The 27013-nt window shown below is 38.6% G+C and overlaps 2 protein-coding genes across 3 annotated transcripts in view; one reads left to right on the forward strand and one right to left on the reverse strand.

Moving 5' to 3' along the window:
• The first annotated feature begins 86 nt into the window (after positions 1-86).
• On the forward strand, positions 87-2009 carry LOC149710214 (cytochrome P450 2A13-like). Its single transcript, XM_089860399.1, has 6 exons — positions 87-470; positions 539-869; positions 945-1141; positions 1207-1470; positions 1534-1710; positions 1777-2009. Exons 1-6 carry the CDS (start codon positions 104-106, stop codon positions 1956-1958), a joined length of 1518 nt encoding a protein of 505 aa, XP_089716525.1. The 5' UTR covers positions 87-103; the 3' UTR covers positions 1959-2009.
• A 2531-nt stretch (positions 2010-4540) lies between these two features.
• Positions 4541-27013, reverse strand: part of LOC149710215 (ubiquitin carboxyl-terminal hydrolase 48-like) — an 80198-nt gene continuing 57725 nt past the window's right edge. For both annotated transcript variants that reach the window (XM_089860420.1, XM_089860417.1), the window contains exons 17-18: positions 20203-20278; positions 4541-5049 (exon numbers count right to left, since the gene is read on the reverse strand). In XM_089860420.1, the coding sequence (XP_089716546.1) occupies positions 5027-5049; positions 20203-20278 (99 nt within the window). In that variant the 3' untranslated portion in view covers positions 4541-5026. The remainder of the gene's footprint in view (positions 5050-20202; positions 20279-27013) is intronic.

The raw sequence follows: 27013 nt of genomic DNA on the forward strand, positions 1-27013 counted from the left end.
TAACGTTTGACAATTCCTTCTTTCGAAACCAATCTAATCTCGGCGCTATAAAAAGTCGTTGACAAGGCAGACTGGCCAAGTTGTTATTATTATATAAGCTAGCATGTCTGCCTACTTGAACTCGATTCAAGATGCCTTGACCGATCCCACCACCATTCTATTGGCTACTTTGATCGCATTGGTGGCGTTTTTGGCCGTCTCCTCCTTGGTCAAGAATAGGAATTGTCCTCCGGGACCATGGGGTTTGCCCGTCATAGGTTACGCCCCGTTTATGACCTCGACTCCTCATCTTAAACTGTCCAAATTGTCAGAAAAGTACGGTAACGTCATCATGATCAGGATTATGGGGGACCCGATCGTTCATTTGAATGATTACGAGGTCACCAGGGAAGCCTTCGTCGAAAAGGGTGACGCCTTCGGTGGAAAGCCCCAAGATTTTAGCTTTTTTCAATGGATCGCCGATGGCAAAGGTCAGAGGGTTTTTAGGGTTGCGGGGTCGATCCTCGTACCTAACCTTCCTCGGGGTTCTTATACTTAGGTATCGCTCAAGGCGAAGGGCCAACGTGGAAAGAGCACCGTCGATTCGCCTTGCACACCTTGAGGGACTTTGGATTTGGAAAGTTGAGCTTAGAACGTCGCGTCTTGGAAATTGTCGGAGATTTGGTGCAAACTTTAGAGAATAGCAAAGGAGAGCCGATTGACATCGTCGACGACGTCTCCAATTGCGCCACCAACGTCATTTGCAGTTTGCTTTTCGACAAACATTACGCCAGGGATGATCCGGAGTTTCTCGAGACCAGAGAGACTATCAAGTCAACCTTTGGCGTCTTCAGAGGCGCGGCCGTTTTCTTGGCGGCACCATTGTCCAAGTAAGTGAATATAGCAAAGGCACACGCAGCCTGGAAGGTTAATTAGGACGTAGCGCTCAATCGGCGTAATTGCAGAATTCTACCGATTGAAATGTTGCCTTCGTACACGAAAGTTGCCGAGATCAAGCAACGATTGCACGCAGTCGCTCGCAAGCAGATTGAAGAACACGTAAAAACTTTCGACCCCAACAACCTCAGGGACTATATGGACGCCTTCTTAGCCGAAAAGAATCGTCTGGAAAGCGAAGGCAATCAAGACCACACATTCACGCGTAAGCTCCATCAAAAGTGGTGCTCAATGGAGCCTCAGTATACAAATACGTCTCTTAATTCACAGTCGATCGGTTGACGGCCATTTCTTTGAACTTGTTCTTCGTCGGAACCGAAACCATTAGTTCCACGTTGTACTGGGGTTTCAAGCTGCTGATGGTTCATCAGGACGTCCAGAAGAAGGTCCAAGAAGAAATTGACAGCGTTGTCGGCAAAGAACGTCAGCCATCCATCATGGACAAGGCCAAGATGCCTTACACCGAAGCGGTTATCGCCGAAATACATCGTTTCGCCACCATCGTGGCTTTTGTTCCCGTTCACAGCAATCCTGGTAGGTACTTGTCCTTGGCTCCGGCGAATTTTAAGTCTCATTCCGTTTTAACTCGGACACCAGAGGAGGCCACACTGGCGGGTTACACTATTCCGAAACGAAGCGTCATCATGACTAATTTATGGGCCATCAACAACGACCCGAGACACTTTATCAATCCGGAACTCTTCAATCCAGGACGTTTCGTGGAACGCAATGGTACACTCAGGAAAGTTGATAACTTGATGCCATTCTCCGTCGGTACGTCACAATTAATTTAAATTTACTTCCTCGGACAAGGCTTACGTTTAAACGCGTTTACTGTAGGTAAAAGAGTGTGTCCTGGCGAGGCCTTGGCTCGCATGGAAGTCTTCCTCTTCATTACTTCCGTTTTGCAACGATTCAACTTGGTCCAACCGGAAGGAGTGCAAGATGAATCGTTCGAATGCGCCAAAAATGTTTTTCGTAAACTGAACCCTTACCAAATATCAGCCAAATTGAGATTTTAACTAATTTAAATTCCTCCCTTCTTTTTTTGGGTGGGGAGGGGGAATAATTTTTGGGTTGTGGATTTTGTATTTTTCTTGTGAAAACGCTGTATACCGTATTCCGCAATCAGTCTTGGAAAAGGTGGCAACTAGTTGGATCTAACCGCAGCTAGAACCTAACCTAACCTACAAATTTTCAAACGAAGTTTTGGCCCAGTTCCGGCGGACGAATATTTTTTAACAACTCCCCATGGTCTAATTAGTCAGGTAAGACCGTTATTTTATGTAAATAGATATAATGCAATTGTACCATAGAATTCTCGTTTGTTTCGAATTTAACCGTTCGAATACTCGTTATTCGATTGTAGCAGGTTCGGCACCGTGCACCCAAATATTGCGCTGAACACCCCATTAGAGACTCAGAGTTCCATGTATTAGCGGTAACCAAGCAATTAATTGTGCAGGTACTGATTGTACCGGTATTAGCTAACCTTGCTTAATGCAAGTCTTTCAAGGAATTGGAATCGTGGAGGAAGTACTTCAAGTTCTAACGAAGTTTTCTATAAAAGCCTAAAACATGACTTACCTATGAATTATCGAAGTGTAATCCTAAGCCTTTGCACGCAGACAAAGCCGACACCCGTCTGCAAATTCATTTCATAGCGACTGTTTCCTCGAACTGAAGTTACATCGTGTTGATTTAGAAATGAAAACCGAGAAATAATTGCTGATTTCATCACGGAGCTGATTTCATATTGTTAAAAACTCGATCGGTAATCGGTTCAAGAATCGACTCATTCGGGAATTTCGCGACTGCAATAATCACCGACAGCTTTGGGAACGTAGTAACGTACTTAGCCCAAAACTAAAATGCACTGACCGAATGGAATGTGATGCGAGGTGGGAAAAATTGAATTTCCCTTTTTGGACCAAAATTTCGCTAGTTCAGGGCTGCCAGATTCCGCGCATAGAAAATGATAGAATTATAGCATCATAGCATGACAACTGTTTTTAGCGATGTATTTTCGTAACGACCACAATGGGTCAGTTATTTAGCAGACGACTTTCAATAATGTTTGGAGATTACTAAAAACAGTAGCAGGGCTGCCATCTATTGTGAATCCAACGCTATTAATGAAACAATTTGATGAAGTTGTTTAATTTTTATGTTGAGTTGTTGGTTTTCAATAAAATATTTCTTATCATGGAATTTCCCTAGATTTAGCAAAATTTTTGGTGGAATTTCTCTTTTCACCGTTTTTAGGAGTCAAAATTTATTGCCCTAGATATGGGAAATTTCCCTCAATCTGGCATCACTGAATGGAAATGTATTTTTTATCCCTTGCCCCCTCGGGGGTAAGAAATTTCCATTCCCTCTTTTGGTGGCTTTTGGTGCCATCTGTAGGGCTTCAACCTTACCTATCTACCAAAGTCCTTATTGTTTGACGCCATACCTAACTTCTTTGAACCCACATACCTATCAAAGTTCAGTCGTCAAACCCCGAGACTCACCATGTTGGAGAAAACGAAGAACGATTAACCGCACAGTACGGTACACGTAACAAAATAGTGAACGTGAAGGCGGATTACATGGATATGGATACTCACCATAGAAAATGATATAGAAGGTGGTTAGCTATTGGAAGTCAATAGGGTCTATTATATAGTAGTTTTTCCTAGCTGCCCCAACCAAGAAGTTATATCTAGTATCTCAGAGAGAAGGTATAAATTCGCCAGATTTCCAGCTTTATCTCCAGTCGAAACGTAGGTCCGGAGTCAATCCCCGTCTCTAAATTACAACCAGCATCTCATTGGTTCTTGAAAACTCACGTCAGCGCGACGACGCGAGTGACGAAAATTACAGTCATATTTTCCGACTGCATGAGGAGAGGCGATATAGCCCGGCGCCTCCTTTTACGTCCCCCCTTGTATTTTGAAAGGGGGACTGGGACTATGGCGCGCGAATACAAAGGCATCTTATACCTTCTCTCTGAGATACTGATATAACTTCTTGCCCCAACTGAACAGGCAATCTGGAACTTCTAAAACAACTCTTAGTTTAGATGGAAATTCCACACTGACCTTTTAAGTAGTTAGGCCCGGTGAAGTCGCTTTGGTCGCGTAATTAGACTGTTCACACGTGTCAAAGACTACGTAAAGGTTTCGGGGGTTTAGCTTGAAAATTTTCAATTTCAACCGGAAGTGACTAGTGGCACCAGCTCGTTACGTTAGTGCCTTTTCTTTAGCCATAGCTCACTCGATCACGCCTTACTGACGCATGATCGAGTAAGCCACACTTTAGCAGACGATATAAGAAAGATTTAAGATTCTACGCGCCCTCTAGGGCGTATTTGTCATTTTGGATTCGGCTATTTTTGAATTCAAAAGTCTTGGTTCAAAAACCACCATATATGCGACTAGTTTAAGTCGTCATCAGATCTCTCACGTCTGAACAGGGAAATGAACGTACCGACACGACCGAAGGGAATGTAAGATTTTAATCTAGTCTGAAGGGACCTTAAAGTAGATAAATGAAAAACAATTCGAACGAAGTAATTGGCTTCTAATAGCTAAACCCCTTGCACACAAAAAACCATAAAAGGTTGGTATATTCCATTTAATAATCTGCATTCCACACAAAAATATACAACTCGTTTTCTGTAAATCAGCGGGATTTGGAATAATTATTTAATTCTATAAAACATCTTTCAATTTAGCCAGTCATACTCGGGGAAGAGTTCAAATTTCTCTTACAAAACGACATCCTTTCAAAAAACAAAAAAAAAAAAAAATTCTCTGCTCGGGTCGTAACCGACTTAACGGACATTTTAATTTTGTAAACTTTATTTATTTAGGAAAAATATCACCTCATTTGATAGAGATAAATATTAAAATTAGCTGATGTAAAGGCTTCTTTTTTTTATAAGGAAAACCAATTATTATACACAATTTTAAATAAATCATTAAATTAAAACAAATCATAACAATAATTGCCTTTTTTAAATCTTTTTCATAAATGTCCCCAATGTCAGTCGATTTGTAAATAAAGAAGAACGGCAGTCTCGTCCAAATCATGTCATGTGGGTCATTCACGAACTTAATAGACCAGTTCCTGAAAAAAAAGGAAAACAAATCAAATATTAATTACTTTCCAATTAAGAGAGGAAATTGGCACAGAAGTAATAAATAAAAACATCATAAAATTCTGTAAACCGAATCACATACGCGATAAATAGTTCCCTCATCATTACTCTATTAGCGCTTAAATATTTGTCAAGGCGCATGCGCTTGTGTATTAATTTTTGTTCCACTTCAAGACAATCAAGGTTTGTGCAGGTTGATTGCTGAGGATTTAGTACCAAACAGTTATAGAATTCACCTTAGCACGGTGCTATGCCCATCTGAAGTTTGATGAGCTGGAGCATTACGTAATTCATTTCTTTGTATGTCTTATTTCGCCAGCGTTGAAAATCGATTAAAAATCAACGCAAATATAACTTGATTCTTCAATTAACGTTTTAAAGTCCAGTTTAACATCATGAAACCAATAAAATCAACATGTTAACCGTCCATACCAAAAGTTCATACATAAAGTGTACTTCGTTCACAGCCTTTGGCTGTAGCCGCCATTTACAATGAGAAGTAAACGACTCTCTTCTCAACCCCTACACGAATCAACCAATCAGAGAAGAGGTTTCTCAAGGTCAAAGTTTTACAGAAAATTTACATTACTCTATGGTGGCTATTCAAAGGTTAATTTCTGTTAATTTTGGATCCTATTCAGGCATTTTCACTTTACTACAGTCGTGAAGAGGGGGAGGGGCGACATTATTCTGAGGGGTTTCTCATATTACACGCCGCGAACAACCTATAATGAAGTATACTTTTTGCTGTAATCTATGAACTTTTGTCCCTACTCCCTTCAAGAGTTCACTAGTAATTTCACCGTGATATATAGCACGGGAAACGCGTCAACTATCCCTAGTCCGAAACAGCTAGGCTATATTTGACCATAAGAAAACCAATATTTACAAACACTTCTTCCCAAATAATCCAAAATGGGTTTCCGTTTTCAAAATAAGATAATTATTTAAAATCTAGTACCTTGCACTGTCGTTTATATTAATTTGGGCTTCAAAAATGCTTAGGGACGGCTCGTTACTGGGGGTAATCCCCTTTGCCCCCCCTCCCTCGGAAACGCCCCTCCCCCCCTTAATATCTCGTTAACCAACGAACTTGAGTTCGCGAAAGATCCTTTTGGCAAAACACAAATTTAAATTGATTATCCGATGGGACTGAAATAAAAACTATCCGTTGAATATTAAAAGGAGGGTGGATTAAACTTAAATGATTAAAATAAAACAGGATTAATCAAAGGAGTGGGGGGGGGGGTTGATTTCCGGCCGAACATCTCCTCTTGAAAATCTTTATAATAATTGGCATTCGTTGAAACTAGTTTGCATTCTCTCAAATTTAGAAACGCGTTTTAAAAGAGGATCTTTTTACTTTTTTAAATGTTTAAAATTATTATAATAATTTATATATTTTTAAAAAAAATTAAAGAACACCTGGAATATGCACGCGAACCGTTTGGCAAAAATAATTAGAATAATCATTCAAAAGTTGAAAAACAAGTATACGTTTTACGCGTACTAATCGAGAAATACCCAAATTTATGCTAATTGTCGTGAGGCCGGAGAAAATTGCAAGTTTGTTAAATATTCGAGATGTTAACGCCATCTACGAGGAAGTAAAATCAGTTTTAATATAGAGAGGCAAACTACTACACAATTTCGTTCGTTTAAATCGTATTTTATTAATATTTAACGTAAAACGTGATCTAACTAAAACGGTGTTTAAAATGTCACCCAAATGGATAGTTGAACAGCAGATAATTGAGCAACTTTAAACAAAATTCCCTTACTTTCAAGTTTTCTCTGAAATGTGACCAAATTGTGACGGGTTAACCTCAGTACATTTTAACCATTAAATAGGTTTACACGGTTGCATATTTGTTACTTATTTCTAAAACAAAGTTTATTATTTCGAACCCATCCACCGAATAACTCATTTAACCGTTCGCGTTTACATGCCACAATGCAATGTTTAATTTCGATTAGCTTAGACATAACTGATCAGATTAAAACGCAGTATAAACAATCAAGTGATCAGCCCCTCTTTTAACAACATTTTATTTAAAAACTAACCAGCAGATCCTTGGTGGAAGAAATATCTATTCGAAAATTTCGAGTTTTAAAAGAAAACTCGCAAATGAAGACTTCTTCCCGTTTGTCGGAGAATAGCAAGCAGCTGAAGGAAAAAGCGTGTAAAGCCTTTTCTATAATTAAGTCTGGACGGAATCGACGCTTAATTATCTTAATTATTAGCCAAAAAGCTTTAAAAACAACCATAACCCAGCAAATAAAACCCGCAATTAGGAGGCCACCTTAATTATAGAAATTTGAGCCCAAAACGGCGCACCGAGACTTATTGCACGAGGCACCCGGACTTTACGTATGTACAGGGTGGAACAGATCAGGATAACATTTCTTTCAGTAAAATGTTGCTATAACCAGGGCCGGAAGTAAGAAAATTTTCTTATAGGACATGTGTCCAGTGATACCCCCTTTGACTGGAAATTTAACTGTCCCATTAAATGTCACATTGTCCACTGGAGTGAGCAAAAATTGCGTCGCGTCTTCATAGTCAAGCTATGAAAACTTCGGAAAAATTTACTGGACAGCCAACCGTTCAGTGACCCCCTCAAGTTTTAAAAAAATTTATAGGATATTTTAAAATTTTATTCGACAATGTCCAGTGTTTATTTCCGGCCTTGGCTATACCCTGTACTGCTAGTGTAAATCAGATCGGTTATCCTTTTTTAAGTTTTTTTATTTTAAAAAGCAGTGACACACTGACATTCATCACACATTTTACGTTTCTGTCGGCTATAATAGAGATATTACCGTCTGTAACTTACCGGTAATTTCCCAAATACCGGTGTAAATTACTGATAAAATACCGTAATTTGCCATGGTAATTTAACGTTGTAAATTACGAAACAGTTTCCTGATTTTTGGGATTCGGAGTCGAAACCTTGTTGCCTATTTCATTGCCGCCTCTATTGTATACAATAGAGGCGGCAATGCCTATTTACTTCAACTTCCCATTAAAAATATAAAAATAAATACAGGAAGTGGCTAGAGAATGTTTTTTAAATTCGAATTTTGATGGGATATATAGTTATAGCAGGGATAGATAGACTTTTTTAAGACGGAATAAACAATGTTTGGCCTTTACTTCAGTCCGACTCATAGACGAGTATATAGTCCCTTCCTTCAACACGTAACCAAAAAATTAAATTATCTTATTGGCTCACAAAAACTACGTATTGGTGACGTTGCTGACAAGGAGGGCCAAAAATACGTAATTCCTGTTTAGCTCTGTCGCTATGACTACGACCCCTCTTGCGTTGTACCATAGCCCACTCGATCACGCGCGTCACGACGCAAGCTGCTCGCGCTATAGCTTTGGAGCGCGGATCGAGTGGGCTATGGTTGTACAGATAAGCGTCTTCGCAGGGGTTCAAAATGGAGCCGTCTAAATGCGAGGGTCCGGTAATTATTCGGGAATTGTTTTTAATAGCAATTAAGAAGGTAGTTAGTGAATTTGGTGCCGGTGTTTTGGATTTGGAGTACATCTGTAAGGGTGAAAAGTGTTCGCTAATTCTTTCTTAAGCCAATCATTTCTACTATCCTCATGATTTTGTAAACGAATTTGATGAAGTTAACCAAGGCTTAGTGAATGGTCAGGAGTTTTTTGAGCTTAGTGTTTGGTTAAAACCTGTTCGTGCTGTAATATCTATGAAGACTTTTACTCAATTCTAACTCACTTTTAATTTTCTTGGGTCTTCCTAGTTTTTTTTTTCAGTTGCAAGCCCTATGTCTTGTGTAACTTCCATTTTTAAACAATGTTATTTCAAAAATTACAATCCGAGCGCATTCCAACTTGGCAGACGAAGGGGCAGACGACGTTTATTTGACCCGGATATACATACAACGCCATAACAAAAATAAGACCCGCCTCTTCTTTCATACCCCTCCGTCACGGGTAAGGGGATCGTGGACTAGGACGCGGACCCGACATAACCCTGTTACCCATTCCGTCTTAAAAAAGTCTATCTATCCCTGGTTATAGTGACACCAATGCCCTTTAAATAATGTTGTCCCTCTCTAATCTCATCGCCTCGCGACTTTGAAAATAAGGGGAAACAATTTTAAACCCCATGTGTACTAAAACAGGGAGCTTTTGCGCAATTTTCATTGCCAACGCCGGTCACAGTATAAAGCAAGCAAGCTCTTAGTAACTCCCATATAATAAACTCCTGGTATAGTTCAACTTTCCTGACTATATAGTGAGTGAGATAGTTGGATCTGTTTAATCAGTCAATGCCTAAAACGCGTTACGCTAGAGAGTGTCAGCTGTAAAGGGGACACCATTCAGCATTGTCCTTATCTTCAAGGGACTGTAAAGAAGGCATCGGCGGGTGGGTTAAAATTATTTGAAATACGTCAGAGTCACGTGACCGAGAAGAGGCGTGGTTCAAAGAAGCTTAGTTCGTTTTATTTCGAAAACAAGCACTTCACTGAATTGGCGCTGTAATCCCAAGAAAAACAAGGATTAGGTGTCGAGTCCCACATTATGTGGAGTCTTTGTATCTTGTTGTCACGTGGTGCCTCTGACGTATTTCAAAACATTTTTACCCGCCCGCCGATAGCCTCTTCGCAGTCCCTTTAAAGGGAGGCTAAAGAGGAAAATCAAGTTTATTTTATCGATTCTTCAACTAATTATAAGATTGATCTATCTGCATCGGAAAATATTCTGAAACTATCTGACGTAATACAGCAAAATCGCGAGTGATCTCAGAGCAGGTAAATGGAATACGCCATCCACTAGAGTGCGACATTGAGCATTAAAAGTATAATTTATAAGCTGGAAGGTCTGTGAGTCAGCTACGCTTTACAGGGTTCATACAACTTTTGGAAATCAAATTTCCCTGAGATTTCCAGGCTTTTCTCCATATACTTCCCTGAGTTTTCCAGGTTTTTCCCGTATATAGAGTATCCTATGGTAAAAATGTTAATGAAGGAGGGGGGGGGGCAAATAGGACTATTACATAATCAAAGGACATCCCCGTATCTCTAATATAACCAGAGTTATGAGCCTCCAAAATTTATTGTATTGTTAATCCTATGGAGGATATGTTTATGAACCTTTTGCTTAATTACTCGGCCCCTGTTTGACGCAAATTTCGCTGATTTCCCAGAGTTTTATTAAAAATTCGAAATTTCCCTGAGTTTTCCCTTAGGTTTTTGTCAACTATTTATTTCCCTGATTTTTCCAGGTTTTCCCTGTTTTCCTGGTTTGTATGAACCCTGGCTTTAGCAGTCGATATATGAAACGTTTTAGGATTCTTGGTGCGGTTTTGGCCATTTTGGATTTGGCTATTTTAATATGCGCAAGTCTTGGTTCAAAAAAAAAATCACCATATACGGGACTCGTTTTAACTCGGCTGCTCTCACGTGTGAACAAGGAAATGAACGTAAGATTTTACTCTAATCTGAATGGGCCTTTAGATGGAGAGGAAACATTCAGTAACAAAAACGTTTCGACTGTAAAAAAAAGGAAAGTATTTTCCCTGAAACTTTCCTTACATCCGATCAGAAATAGGAGAAAAGGGAGGAGGTGGGAAAGCCTGACCTTTGACCCCAAGTAAAGGAAACGGACACGCGACCACTGACACCGATATTCCACAGGCGAAGTGCTATGGAGAACAACTGTATCTATAGGAGAATTGTAGAACTCTTTTTAGGATGACAAAATTAAGAGGGTACGTCGGGTTGCGTGCGTGGTATTCCGACAGTAGGATGGATGTCCCCTGGCCTCAATGAGCCCCATCCTTCTCCCCCTTCCTTCTTCTAGGACCCCCAAACATCCTAGGGAGAGTGGGTATGCTTCCTCCAGAGGGGCAATGGTTCGAAACATTTCAGCCTCAATACATTGCCCTGTCATTCAAATAGACCAAGAGGTCATAATTATTAGTACTTGGACAACTTTGAAAAGTAAATAACCAATTCCACTTTAGGAAACTGTATCTACTATCTCTAACTCAATCTTTAAATAGTTATGCTATAATGAAATAATTTAGTAAATCAGCTCAGATATAATCACAAAGGGGAGCAAGTGTTTGGAAATTTTTTGAAAAATATGGAAATTGAAAATTGCCTAGTTTTAATTTTGAATACATTTCTAACTGCAAAACTGGCAATGTAATCGCCAACAGAAGTTCATAAGATATGTTCCATAAGTTTGTCACTGGTTACAAACTGGAGCTTGTCATGAAGTGACGTAGGTCATAGATTCTCGCGAGGATTCTCGTAAAGCGAGCGAGGCCTGGTGAGGCGCTGTCAAAGGTTTAGTAAAGACTAAATAGGAGAAGATGGACTGCAATTTAACCGAGTGTAGTCAATTCTAGCTTGTCGTTCTCGAACTAGCTCTCAGCGAAGAGAATATACCAAGAGGAGCAGAAAGTTTAGCCTTCCACGAGGCTTTTGAAAATCCCGGCCACGGTACCGTTTTGGAGTAATAGATCCGGTTTTTGTTGATTGGCTAAGCAGCGACGTCTTGGGTTAAATTATGTCGTCTGCTTAATTTTGGTGGTGGAAAAGGGTTGATCTCTGGGTTGACCGTTGACGTACAAAAAGTAATTTTTAAGCAGACAACACGGTCACGTGAACAACCGGAACTAGTTTCTCCAAATTCAGAGCCGGTCCCAATTTACAAAGTTTCTGCTCCTCTTGGTATATTCTCTTCGCTCTCAGTAAGTCTCTAGCAATACGAAGCATAGGTAGTGTCATACTTATGGAACATGTCTTATAAACTTATGTTGCTAGCAATCAAAAGATCGCAGTTAAAAAATTAAGAGGTGTGACGGAGTACTCAAGCCCATCCCACAAAGCCCGCGTAGAAATTCACAATTTGAGATATGAAATCACAATGATTCGTATAAGCTGTATGTGCTATGTATTCTTGGTAGAATAAGAATCGATAAAATAAATTTTTCTCTTTACCCTCCCTTTAATCAATTAACAAATTTATTCTAAAACATTACAGTGTCCCTTTAAGAGACCACACTCCCTGAAGAAACTATACCCAACTTGGTTTAAGAAGAAAAAAATGTCAGAAAAAATCAAAGGGAATGAAATGATTTTTTTTCTTCTCTTTTGGAAAAAATCCCGTTTCATTCCATCGTTAACGAAGCTCGGGGTATTTAGTGGCGCCAATTACCAGAGAGACCGGAGTACTGGTGGAAGAAGAGAGAGACTTCCCAATGACTATATACCCAACTCTCTCTCTATGGAATTTACCTAACTTCTCAAATGAAAGCGGAGTAGGGGACATAACTATATCCTTTCGGTTTAGTTTCGCCTCCAACTAAAAATTTTTCCCAATCTTTTAAAAGTTTTGATCGGGGTAAAAAAGCAAGACTAGTCTTAATTGGTAACAGAACTTTGGTTAAAAAAACGTTGGGAATAAATTAAAGGTGGGTTTGAGAATTATAGCCGCGTTTCAATTGGAGGCTTCCCTTAAATAATCTACCGTATCTTTGGCTAAATCACGGTGGAACGTATCAAAAAGGGAGAATGAAATCGAATGGACCATTTTCGATGTCTCTAAGAGCGTAAGACACAGGGGGTAAAACTCTGCTTTCCATCTCGGTTTTTGGCGCCTGCGCTGTAGTCTTTTTGTATCATGAGAGTGCGCAGAGACAGCCATGTATCAACCCCCTTGTATGTCCCGATACTGAGGGATGCCTACCCCCCTTTTTTTACATCGAAATGATCTAACGTTTTCAGAAAAACATAGCCTGGGTATCATTAGAAAAAGCAGAAGCTTATAACCCCACCGAAGTTCACATCAAGGATGATGGGAAGAGGATGCGTAATCTGAGAGAAATCGGCCTGCTAACTGTGGAACGGCTTAGGTCTGGAGGAACGCTAGAAAATGGGGGACAAATACACGGAAAAATGGCAGGCGGTCTTCCTGATTCGTCTGACGTAGGCAGCCCACCATTTTTCCGAGTATTCCTCCGTCATTTCTAACGTCCCACCGGATCTAAGTCGTTCCACACTTAGCGTGCCGATTTCCCTCAGATTACGCACCCTCCCCAATCATCCTTGTTTCTGGCGATGAATTTTTTTATCGCTGCGACCGCAGAGCTCTTATGCGGAATTTTCGATTGTTTATCTGCCTCTTGCCTAAAAAAAATTACAAAACGTTCCCTTAGCCAAAAGTGCCGTCGCAATTTTTGTCATAGCCCGTGAGGGAGCATTTGGGGACGGGGGAAAACATCATTCTGTAGTGGTAAAAAATAGATACTGGCAGGGGCTAGTGATGTTTTTTAATTCGAATTTTGATGGGATTTAGTTCATTGATTTGTCAATTCATTATCCCTTTAAGATATAGTTAAGGATGGTAGCTTCGAATGTCGATGTATTCCTGTTCAGAGATTCGGTGTATGGTTTTAAAGAAAAAGCGGGCGGTGGTTAGGGGCACACGAACTGCCGAAAACTCTTAATAAGGGACGGGGATTTTAACGTAGGGATATGGAAACCGTTAGAATAACGAAAAAAAAAGTTCCTTGGCGTTGATATTTGATGATCCTGATTCTAATTCGGATTCTACGCTTAAACAGACAGATTCAAAGGGACAACGTTTTTTGCATCAGTGCAGCTGAACTTTTAAAAATGAGTCTACATTTTTTATTTTAGAAGAAATAAAAAAGTTAAGTCAATTTTAAGGGCACGTTACCCTTGCATTTCATTTGAAAACTTTTCAAAACTGTTAAGGGACAAAGTTCAGTAGAATTTCAAGATATTCAGATTCTTATACGCAGAATTTTCTGCGTGTTACCGCTGATTCTTCTTGGTTCAGAACAATACCAACGAGATATAAAAGGCCCATTCGCGCACCAATTTTAAATTTTTTTTTCTTGGACCTTCTAAATTGCCACGATTCTCCGTTAGAGGCGCATTTAAGTCTAAAAAAATTGCGTGAACCTCACGTGACCTGCTGTTTGCTCTAAGTTGCGAACCTCGAGCTAATTTTAAACCAAGAAGTGATTTCTAGTTTGTTAGGGAGAAGGTATAAGATGCCTAACTATTCGCGCGCCATAGTCCCAGTCCCCCTTTCAAAATACAAGGGGGGACGTAAAAGGAGGCCGGGGTATTTCGCCTCTCCTCAGCAGTGTTGTTCTTGGTAGTACAATTGTACTTTTTTAGTACATTTTAAAGTCTTCAGTACGAAAAGTACATTTTGATGTTTGAAAGTACATTTTCAAATTCAATTTTTTAACATTAGCGTCTATGGGACGAAAATTACGCCGCAAGATGGCGCCAAAAGCCTTTCGTGGAGGGGGAAGGAAATTTTAATACCCCCAAAGGGAGAAAAGTACGTTTTCAAAAATCCTCCCATTGGGTAGTACGTTTTACTATTGGGGAAAGTACGTTCCCAAAAATCTAAGGAACAACACTGCTCCTCAGTCGGAAAATACATAATTTCCGTCATTCGCGTTGCGCTGACGTGAGTTTTCAAGAACCAATGAGATGCTGGTTGTAATTTAGAGGCGGGGATTAACTCCGGACCTACGTTTGGACTGGAAATAAAGCTGGAAATGTGGCGAATTTATACCATAGATAATAAACACAAGGATCGGAAGGTATGCCTTCCGTAGTGCATCTCTCTTTGCCGCGCTTGTGCGGGGGGGCCGCACACCAAACTTCTGCAGTTGACTTCCGCTTATGCGCAGACGAGGTCTGAATGCTCGTTTTTCGCGCCGCCCCGTGGCACCCGTGTGGCCCTTAATCTAAACCGAGGCTTAGGATGTTTTTCAATAATTATGGAAAATACTAAAGTATAAATTAACCTGACCTTTAAGGGCTATCCTTCTTTTGTTTCTAGTAAGTAGTTTATAGTCAGTTAAAGCCATAGTGCCAAGATATGATCATATGATACTATAAGATGAAAACCGATAGGCCTAAAAACTTTAAAGAATGCACGTGGGGAAATTTGTTTTTCCACACGTGCATTATTTATCCATGATTCTACGCTGTACGCATGCGCTGGTTTCCGGAAGTAGAACCTACCCAGTTTGTACAAAGCGCGGCAAGCTCTGCCCCGACCTTCTGATCCTGGTGTTTATTATCTATGTTTATACTTCTCCCTAATAAACTAGATATCACTTCTTGGTTTGACTAAGTGGATATAGTCTTCCAAAATTCAATGTGATATATATATATATACTAGCCGTTACCCGCGGCGTCGCTCGCGTGTAATAACAACTTCCATCTAAAATGATATAAAGAATGTGTAGATTTTACTGATGACTAATATTTTTGTAGCACCCTAGGAGCGATGGCACTCGGCCTTGCCCGTCAGTCCGTCGGGATATTTTTTATTACTTTTCACGCGGACATTATTCCATAAAGAAGGGTTTTTAAGTTTTTGGCCGCCATTTAAAAAGATGGCAACAAATCGAACCCAAAATACCATTCAGCCCGTCTATAGGTTAAAGGAAACCAGTGTACTAAATATTTGTGAAATCGGTTGAAACGCGCGTACTTAATTGCATAGAGAATATTTTTTACATTTCTGGGCGCCATTTTTTAAGATGGCGGCGGATTGGAAAAATCTTTCTTAGTACGTGCCTACTACTTATGAGTAACGTTCCTGCAAATTTTCAGCCTTCTAGGGCAAGCGGTTTGGGCTGGGCGTTGATTATCAGTCAGTCTGTCAGTCAGTCAGTCAGTCAGTCAGTCAGGACTTTGATTTATATAGATATAGATTCATTTAAACACAGTTATGAATAGATATAATAATAAAGATATAATAAAAAATGAGACAACCATTCCAGGGCTCCCACCAAAATCTCAAAAATAAATAGGGGAAAAAGGGACTTTTCACGATAAAAATAGGGTAAAATAGGGACCAAAATTCTAAAAGTAGGAACCATAAAGGGACCACTGGTAAAACAAAATTATATCTATTCTGTGAAAATATCACAAACAGTTAGAAACCTTTTACTCTTTTCTATTTTTTAGACAAAAAAAAAGGATATTATTTCTGACTTTCTTTTGTTTATATTCTTATTCTAAGGGAGCGGTAGGTAAGACTTGATACTGGCTCTAATGTATAAGGAAGGTTTTTTTGATTAGAAGTAACTATTTTCGTATCATGTTTACTGATTTTTAAAAAATCCACTGAACTAGAATTTGGGCCTTTACAGGGTTCGTACAAAATTTTTGGAATGAAATTCCCTGACTTTTCCAGGTTTTCCCTGACTAACTTGAACAAATTTCTCTGACCATTTGCAATAATGTACATGGCGAACATATATGAAAACCAGTCTAAATTCAGTCGAATAATTTTTGCACGATTTGTTATTGTTATAAAAATTAGCCAATTCGTTTAAATTTAACATTTAGTAAATCATAAATAACCGGAGCGAGCGAAGCGAGCTCCGCGAATTTGGGGCTCTGGTAAAATCTCAGACAAAACATTTTCAGGTCACCCTTATACTTTTTCTGAGGTTTATAAAAATAGGGTGATTTAAGGACCGAATACCAATTTTAGGGTAGATTAAGGACCTTGTAGGAAAATAAGGACTTTAGGGACCTGGTGGGAGCCCTGCCATTCAAGCAAGCTGTCTTCTAATTTATAATTACCATTACATTTTTAGTATATCTCGTTGTTAGTGTTCAGAATTAGAGAAACAGGTGCAGTTTACCGGACACTTTTTACTCCGTGTGGTTTTGTAATAACTAACGTAGTTGTGCGCTGATACCCAGTTATTTAGTTCGTTATTTAGTGGGGCCGTGGGATGCACACGAATAGACAGTGCACGTGATTTCATGGATAATTCAATCGTAAAAGGGACTGGTAAAAGTTTTGATAGTTCAAAAATCTTTTTTACGAGGACGGTATTGAAGTTTAGTATAAAGCTCGGGTACTAAAAGGAATTTTGAAAAGTATCCTATAAGAGGTGCAGGAGTGTAGAATAATTTTCATACTCGTACTGGAAAAATGAAATTTCGCACAGTTTTCTAGTCCCGTATGAGTATTTATTACCCCTAACTTCCACCAGTTTTACGATTTCAGAAGCAGTTTTCCTGTCATCCCACTTAATTTCAGATACAGCCTGTATATATGTAAGATTTAGGCTTGGATAGTTCTTTCGGCACCAATTAGTAATTACGGATTGTGAAAATTAACTAAACATTTCGAAATTTGGTTAAAATTTTGTTTAATAGGATAAGGAAGCTATCATTCAAGGGGATACCTAGAATTTATAGCCGATTATATTTCGACCAAAACCAATCTACAAAGGACCGAGTCATCTCTTTTGCTGCTGCGTCTTGATACATCCGTATATAGAGCCATTCTCAATTCCAAAGATAAATCATTTTCAACCTCTAGTAGTGAAAAAAGTGCCAGGAAAGATTTTTTTGCTCCGTCTTAAAAAAGTATGGTTGGTTGTAGACGACCGTAGTTGACAGTGGTTACCCGTACTATCCGACTAATATTGATAGTAATGGATCGCATTGCCAACTGATACTGTCCATCAATGGTTGTAGACAATTGTAGTTGTCAGTGTTATCTCTATCGACCGACTAATATTAATGGGAATAGAGCGTACTGTCAGGTGATATTGTCCATCGTCCCGTTATTCCCCGAGCTCGTATTTTAGCGCGTGACGCGACGCGAGGCAGTGATAAAGACGTATGACGACTAAGGGGACAAGTCAACCCCCTCCTCCCCACACACCCCGACAAACTTGTCCTGTCCTTAAACTTCATTTCAAAGTAATGGCACCTCTTTCGCTTTGACTACATTAACGCCAAAGGAAAAAATAAGAATAATGCTATATCTCGATAACCAGTCATTGTCACCTTACAGCGTTAAAGAAGTAATAGCGACCCTTCTCTCTCACGTTCATTTGGGGACAAGATACGTTGACGAAAATGGGGGTCAAACTAAATTACACAGGGTGTTACTCTTCACCGTAGAACAGTATCTGTGGAAATTCCACATTTGTTGTTTAATACTTTATAGGGTAATTATGAATTATCAGGAATCAGGATTACCAAGAAACCTTTTGAGGTTCAAATTCCCTGAGCTTTTACCAAGTTTTCCCCGAGCATTTTCCCAAGTTTTCCCCGAGCATTTTCCCAAGTTTTCCCCGAGCATTTTCCCAAGTTTTCCCCGAGCATTTTCCCAAGATTTCCTCGAGCATTTTCCCAAGTTTTCCTCGAGCATTTTCCCAAGTTTTCCCCGAGCATTTTCCCAAGTTTTCCCCGAGAATTTTCCCAAGTTTTCCCCCGAGAATTTTCCCAAGTTTTCCCCGAGCATTTTCCCCAGTTTTCCCCGAGCATTTTCCAAAGTTTTCCCCGAGCATTTTTCCAAGTTTTCCCCGAGCCTTTTCCAAGTTTTACCTGACCATTCCCCAAATTTTCACTGACCTTTTTCTACGATTTTCCTTGACGTTTAAATGCCCAATTGTTATTGTTGCAAATATAAGGGGTAAATTTATGAATATTTGGGGCGTCTGGTCAAACGTGATCTCGCTAAAATGGCGTTTAAAACGTCACCCAGCTGAATGTTTGAACCGCGGATATTTTATCAACTTCAATCAAATACCCTTATTTCGTTGAAATTCTAAAAATTCCCGAACTTTTCAATAACCTTTTTGGCTAAATATAGAAATTCCCTGACGTTTTCAGGTTTCCCTGACATGTGCAAACCCCTGGGAAATTATGTATTTAAAAGATGGAGGAATTGTTATCAGTTTATACAGGGTTTGGCATGATTCGATGGCGTAGTGAAACACCCCGTATTTCAATATTATATGCTAGGAAATGATTTTACAGCGCCGTTTTGCTCTTATAAATGTTGGGAAGTAGGCAATTTTCAATCAAACTTTTGAAGTTGAACGCGTGACGTTGTAATATTTCTTACAAGTTAGATATTCTTGAATTTTTAAGGAGACTTCTGACGGCGTGTATTTTTATGAACCCCCCAAGTTAATGCCTTAAACTCTAGCAAAGACACCCGTATTTCAAATATTGTAATAAATGCTTCTAGCAAAAAGAGCGTGAAGGGTTTAAACAAATTCGCTTCGGAAGAGTAAATTAGGTTCAAAAGAACTGAGCAAAAGCATTTCCGTTGATATTTAAAGGCCGACTTCCATCGAAAAGAGTTCTAGCGAACTGAAAATGGAGCGACCGTGCCGATTTTCCAATCCCCGCTAGGGTAAAAGATGGAAGGGTTCTAGCTAACTGAAAGCCGTGCAATATGGTTCTAGCGAACTGAAGATACACAATAGAGAATTTCCTTCAGGGAAAAGCAAAAATTCGAAAGGAAATAAATTTAAAAGAACTTCTATTGTTCACCTTCAGTTCACTACAACCACATATAGCACGGATTTTAGTTAGCGAGAACCCTTCCAACTTTTGACCCAGCGGGGCTTCGAAAATCGCTTCATACTGTTAGTCTCGATACTCGGTTTTCAGTTCACTAGAACCCTTTTCGCTGGAAGTCGGCCTTTAACTGGTTCGTTTGGGAAAGTGACTTAACGTTTTGAGTCTATTTTATCGATAAAATCTATTTGTGTGAACGCTTTAGTCTCCCTTTAACCAACGTCTTAATGAGGCCTCTTGACAATTTATTATGTTCATTAAATAAGATGTGGAATGAATTAGATTTAATTAAGACGTTGAAGTCGCATCGCAACCTTTCTAAATTTTAGCAATCTTAGTAATTACCCACGTGGGGAACTTATTAAGTGTTTATGAGAAGCGCACCTGCATGAACGCGAAACAAATGAAGGAAGAAATTTTGAAGAAAATCATCTCCATCCTTCATCCTATCTCCAGGGGTTTAGATATTCACTTAAATGAGTTGAAAGGATACTTAAACGCGCTAACAAGTACTTTCAACTGTGAGCGTTATAACAACTACCAGAAGTAAGATGAGACTAGAAGTAAAGAGCTCTAGCATTGGTAGTAGATCCTGGCACTAGTGAACAAATTTGAGGATTTTATGCCGCTTCCATCGCGTTTACGCTGCAACTTCATTATCTGACATTCATTATCACAGACCCTTAACCGCAGTTTGATATCATAAAATGAATAATAGTTATTTTTGTTACCTTTGAAACCCGTTTCGGGTGTTGTGGCTTTCAAATAGTCTTCCATGACGATCGCTTCTTCTCCAACTTCGTCAGCCTGAAAGAACACAAAAACAAGAAATCACGGTCAGATAATTAATTACAAAGTCTACAGTCCCAGTAAAATATTTTCAAATTAATGATCAAGCTCATTTGGGTTGACATGACTTACTGGTAATTTACAAAAATATCACCGTAAATTACCAATTTCTATCATACCAAAATTTTACAATGGCAATTTACCGGTAACTAACCAAACAGTTTCCCATGAGTTAGCGCTGTTTAAAGCGGCTAAAATAGGTATAAAGAGCACACAATTCAACGTGGTCTAAGAGATTATATACAAATGAATAAATTAATTACCATACATATTATTTTTTCCAAAAAATTTAATCGGTAACCTATCGGTAACCTATCAGTAATCTGTCGGTAATCTATCGGTAATTCACCGATAATCTATCGGTAATTCACCGATAATCTATCTGTAATTTACGAGTAACATATCTATAATTTACGAGTAATCTATCTGTAATTTAAATGTAATCTATCCCTAATTTACCGTTTTAACAATAACGGAAATTTCACATCTCTAATCGTAAGTATAAGTATACAATGTAATACTGGACAGAGAATTTTTTGTGAGTTATGTTTTGAAATATTGCCACCTTAAATATTACTCCGTGGTGGCAGACACGCACGTGTCAATGGAAAAGACTATTCAACAACATTAAAGACATTTCAATAGCTTGACCTTAGACCTTGCAATGACCCAATTTCGGGATATTTTGCTCCGCTTTTCTCTTTCAATAATCGGCCAAGTCCGCAATGAGGGACATCATCCTCTCAACAACCACGCTTAGTAAAAATAAATCGGGCGTCAAATGAGGCCAAGTTTGAAAAAATATCTTCGTTCATAGGAAGTCTACTTTCTCTCTTATGTACGAAATGTGTATTTCACTTTAAAGGGACGGTCTTACGAAATATAAGCATATATTTCCAAATTAAAATAAGATTATACAAAAGATTCGTGTCAAATTCTTTGTGCAACGTCAAGTATCGGTCGTTACAACGAGTTTGGCCTCACCAACGAAAGAAAAAAAAAAAAGATTTCTGACAATGGAAGCTTTCCTAGATTTTCGTCACGTGGCTAGAGATCTATGCGAGTTGGTAATTTACCGTCCGTAACTCGCCGGTAATTTATACCAAATACAGCCCTAAATTACAGAATTATACCATACCGTAATTATACAATGGCAATTTAAGATTAGTTACCGAGATAAATTACAGCTGTAAATTACCAAACAGTTTACAAATTTTGGCGCTCAGAGTAAAAAAAAATCTATTTTTTAGTAAAACTAAGTGTACTCGGAGACTATAAAAATTTGCCTATTTTACTTGAAAGTCCACTTTTCCCTCAATTGCCCATTAGTTCGCACGGTTTAAAGTGCAGCTAAACTAGGTATAAAGTGCTCAAAATTCCACGTGGTTTTAATAGACTATAGGCCTATATACACGTTTTACCAAATGCTGCCGTAAATTACCAAATACCGATGTAGATTACCGGTAATTTACCAAGTACTGGCGTAAATTACCGATTATACCATACCGTAATATTGCCGCTCAGAGTCGAAACTTGATTAAAACTAAATGAACTAGACTGCCAGATACTAGAAAAATTTGACTATTTCACTTCGGAGTCCAGTTTTCCTCAATTTCCAATTAGTTCGCGCTGTTTATTAGCCCTCAAACTAGGTGTATAAAGTGCTCACAATTCAACGTGGTTTAATAGACACGTGAAAAAATAAATTCCCACGTAAATTACCGTTTCTAAAAAATACAGCAATTTCACAAGTCTAGTCGTGATATAGTTTTCAAATTTCACAACACAACATTTGTCTCAAAACACGATTCTTCGTAAGAGTTGTCCTTAAAGATAATACAAGTCAAAATCAATTCCTTTTTTCCCCATATAGGCCTAGTCAAGCGATCCAATTAAAATATTTTTAAAATATGTATACATATGGTGACTCTGACAATTTTGGTGGTGATGTAAGAGGAGGAGGGATAAAGCCTTCGACTTTGATTAAGTAGCGTCGAAACCGGTCGCCTTGATGTCACACTGTTCAAGTGTTTCTTTAAAATATTTTCCCAAATTCGGCCCCAAATACCAAGTCTGAATAAATAAGCCCCAGCCACGAAATCCTTCTTCCTTAACCGCCAAAAAGCGTCCCTGTCACGTGACGAGCCTCTCTTCCAGAGTGTATATGCTCATGAGGGAGTCCAGGGAGAAATCCCCAGAGTAGTCCTATAATCCTGACCGCGTGAATTAACCAAGGGGCTAACCACTTGCCCTAATCGGTGTGGTTACGTAACCAGTCTATAATCCTTTTTAATCCTGTTATCATATGTAATTACGCTTAATCATGTGTGATCATTATGTAATCACATGAAATCATCCGTAATCATTGTGTAATCACTTGACTTCACCAGTACTCAAGCGTAATCTCCATTTCTCTTCATGTCTACAGTTCTTCACGACACAATCGTCACCGTACTCATTAATTATACCGTAATCATTTCGTACTCATAGTAATCATGTACCGTAATAATTTCGTACTCATAGTAATCATGTACCGTAATCATTTCGTACTCATTGTAATCATGTACCGTAATCATTTTGTACTCATAGTAATCATGCACCGTAATCATTTCGTACTCATAGTAATCATGCACCGCAATCATTTCGTACTCATAGTAATCATACCGTAATCATTTCATACTCATCATAATCATTCCAAACTCAGTGTAATCATTTGTACTCATGTTGTACTCAATAATTACGTAATTAGTGTACAGGCAAATTGTTACTGGTTAGCCCCTCGGAGTTAACGGACCCAAAATGGGATTTACATTTATTTACAAGATTCAAATACTAGCAAAGCTGTCCGGCTCTGCTCGGTGTTCTAAGGGAGTGGAACCTAAGAATAGTTTCATGTCTAAGCAGACACTAAACATTAAATAGTCTATGAAACACATCCGTAAGAAATATCTGCATGATGTTCAGTGTTCATTTTATAAGAAACAATCTTTTACAACTTTCAATTTCAATAAAAAGATGCCTAATTAGAGTTTATTCATAAAGCTAAAATGTTACCGGCCTAGAATAGGACGTTCTTTACAGGCTTAATGGCTAGGGGTTAACCTCTGTCCCGCCAAGAAGCGATATCTAGTTTATTAGGGAGAAGGTATAAGATGCCTAAGTATTCGCGCGCCATAGTCCCAGTCCCCCTTTAAAAATACAAGGGGGGGGGGCGTAAAAGGAGGCCGGGCTATTTCGCCTCTCCTCAGTCGGAAAACACGTAATTTTCGTCGGCGCTGACGTGAGTTTTCAAGAACCAAACAGATGCTGGTTGAAATTTAAAGACGGGGTTTAACTCCGGACCTACGTTTGGACTGGAGATAAAGCTGGAAATGAGGCGAATTTACACATTCTCCCTAATAAACTAGATATAACTTCTTTGTCCCACCTTGCTTGTGAATTACTCAATCAAAACACTTCTAAAACCTTCCCCTAGTCACGTGCTACGGACATTATCCATGCAACTATTTTTTTAAACTAGTCCATGGGACCAGTGACTTTCTAGTATACAAAAAAAAATAAACTGGTCTCCCCATAGTTTTCCTATAGGTTTGCAAGTAATGAACTAGTTCCAAGGACCAGTAACCCCTACTTCTTGAATTTAAAAACGAGTCCAAGCACTTAATAAACTGATTTTGGACCAGAGGAAGTGTGGTATTTTCCAGACTGGTACCGGCGAGACGGAAACGAAAGATTTTACTGTACTGAATGGGCCTTAATATTGAGAAGAAAATTTAACCAACTCAAAGTCTCAAACAATAATTCAAGTTTGAAGTTTTATTTATATCTGCGGATAACAAATCGCTGACTATTGACCTCGATTGAGTTTAATATCAATGCTAGTGTCTCGACTAAAGCCCATGACCCGAGTCTAGTGTTAACAACGCCTTGTAGGCTTACATCCACGAAATGAAATGGCATATATTTAAAGGAGGGACACCCCTGCCTTAACGCGCTCGTGTCTCGTATAGTGGGCGGAATGTACTCAACCAGATGACGTTATGAAACCCGATAGCACCACATTGCTCGCCAAAAACCGAAACTACGCTCCATACTCTACAGTATATAAAACCACAGCCAAATCCTCCGCTCTCATATTCGAGACCTAATTCAACTCTCCCGCGAATATTCGACTAATGATACTGTATGGCGTCATATCGTCTTTACAGGGTTAAAGACAGTAATTCGGAGAGACCTTAAAGAGAGGGTGAAAAGGAAAAATCGAGTGATTTTTTTTATAAGTAAATCGAAAAAATATTTTTTTTTAAAGTGAAAATTCTGATTTTATTGATAAATTATACCACAAGGGGATAATAGAAGAAGGATGACACTCTGTATCCTCTTAATGCTTTAGTTACGTACCATGATTCTTCCCAAGCTCACTTCCCTTTTTGTTTGCTCTCCTGCTCATCAAACTTCAGATGGACATCGCACCGTTCCATAATTGTTTGGTACAAAATCCTCAGAAATCAACCCACAAACCTTCATTGTCTTGACGTGAGACAAAAATCCACAAGCACATGCGCCTTGGCAAATAGTTAAGCGCTAATAGAGTATGAAGAGAGAACTATTTATCGCGTAACATGTGATTCGGTTTAGTAATCTTGCTCCAAATGTAAAATGATGTTGGGAAGAATCATGTTACAATTACCCTGGCTTTGTGGTACACTTCTCTCAAAAGAGAAGTATTATACACTTCTTATTATATTAACAGCAAAAGGGCCGGCGTTTCCGTCATTATATCTTTCTTTTCTACTGTTTCGGCCGCCGTTTTAAAAGATGGAGGCATGTTTAATCCTAAAAGCCTTAAATACCGTCATAGACATAGCGAACCAGTATCTGTATCTGGTTCGCTGCTCGGGGTGCACAATATACCTTTGGTATCGGTGCTTGACGCGGTGACGCGTCACCTCTTTCAACATTAACATCTGCATAAATGAATTTTTTACTGGTAATCAAAGCCCAGCCCAACCACCCCAAATCCGCATTAAAAAACGTTAAATTTCTATTTTTGAACATTCTCAGATTCTGGTTTTTACGAAGAATTCATTAAACTGAAAGGGAAATTCAACACTGTCTGAAATCAAACAAACAATCGTCCTTATAATGAAAAGTAATACGAAACAAAAATAATTTTGAAAGAGTTGTGGATTCGTGTTTTAATATTTTAAATACCTCGTTTCGAATTAGAATCTTAAATAAATTAGGTACGAGAAAAAACTCGAGATCGCCGCACTACAGCCAATCTTTGAACGTTCTCAGGCTTTCATAAATCGAAAAATCTACGATTATTAAGCTAAATTGAAAAGCGTGGATAATTAAGTATAAAGTGGGAATGACCCTCATGAAAAACGTCCCGTCCAAATCGCTTTACCTAGAAGACTGAAATTTTGAAGGGACGTAACTTAGGCACGCGCTAAGAAAGATTTTTCCAATCCGCGGCCATCTTGAAAAATGGCGGCCACAATGGTAAATAAGCCTTCGATATGGAATAGCGTTCGCGCTTTTCAACCGATTTCAGTAATATTAAGTGCAATGGTTTCTTACATCCTATAGTCTGGTATTATGACTTTTGGGTTTCGACTTGCAATCATCTTCAAAAATGTCGGCCTGAAAAGTCATCAAATGTCCAGAAGGGCTAAAAGAAAAATAATTTCATTTTTCCTTTACACCGTCCCTTTAATTAAAATAGAAGTAACACATTCTCAGACCCTTCGAAAATAAGTTCATCCAATGTTCAAAATTTGATCATAAAACTGAGATCAAATATCATCAAACTTCAATCTCATTTTGGTTTGGTCGTATTAATTTCATCAACTGGGAATTAAACAATATTTGATCCATCACAATTTGATTGCAACTTGATGAAACTTAATTGGATTCAACTAAACTTGAACTCAATTAAAAATCCCAGTTAATAACAGAAGCGTTAAGGGCCGTTTTCAATCAACTTTTTGGCTGTGCTTTTATCTCGAGCTTTTGACAAAAAATCTTCAATGAATAAATAAAATTAAATAAATAAATACAAATAAAAACAAACTCGGATCGCTTGCAAACAAGCTCCAAATGAATAAAGATGACGTAACTCAATTGGTTTTACTTTGAGAGGCAAAAGCTTAAAGAAAATGAGAAGCAAATATCAAACTCATTTAGATATCTTCTTCTCGAAGGTTTAAACTTCAAAGTCTGAAATTTTTGAGAAAACAAATTTAAGCTGCATTTGAAGCTGGTTTGAAAACAGATTTTTTGCTTCGGCTTATGGCTGCTACTTTGACGCAAAATCTTAATTTTTGATCAAGACGCGCCTATAGTTTCTATACCAAGGCTTCATAGAGCGTGCAATGCTGTCAACTATTTAAGCAATTAAAGAGGTGACGTCATACTGTAGTTTTCTTCGGAATGTCGCGAAAGATTATTCAAACCGTAATTTTTGTTATAGATATCCTTGTTATAAAACACGAGATTAATACATACATGAAATTGGCGTTTTTCAATAATAATAAAAAAAGGTTAAATACAAGAAGTAATAATGATAATTTATGCTATATACTATACCTTTAATTTGAAAGGTTCTTAAAATCAATTTGAAAACAGCGCGGTTACAGCGCTGATACAGATTCCAGTTATAATTGAATATATTCTTGTGGATTCGCG

This window comes from Phalangium opilio, unplaced genomic scaffold, assembly GCF_054372755.1.
Source record: "Phalangium opilio isolate 3A_F unplaced genomic scaffold, DU_Popi_V2 ptg000011l_1, whole genome shotgun sequence".
Lineage (NCBI taxonomy): Eukaryota > Metazoa > Arthropoda > Arachnida > Opiliones > Phalangiidae > Phalangium > Phalangium opilio.

Coding starts and splice junctions, on each gene's coding strand:
- LOC149710214 (XM_089860399.1), top strand. CDS start 104: ATGTCTGCCTACTTGAACTCGATTCAAGATGCCTTGACCGATCCCACC. Junction 1,142..1,206: donor TCAAGACCACACATTCACGC/GTAAGCTCCATC, acceptor CTTAATTCACAG/TCGATCGGTTGACGGCCATT. Junction 1,471..1,533: donor TCCCGTTCACAGCAATCCTG/GTAGGTACTTGT, acceptor CTCGGACACCAG/AGGAGGCCACACTGGCGGGT.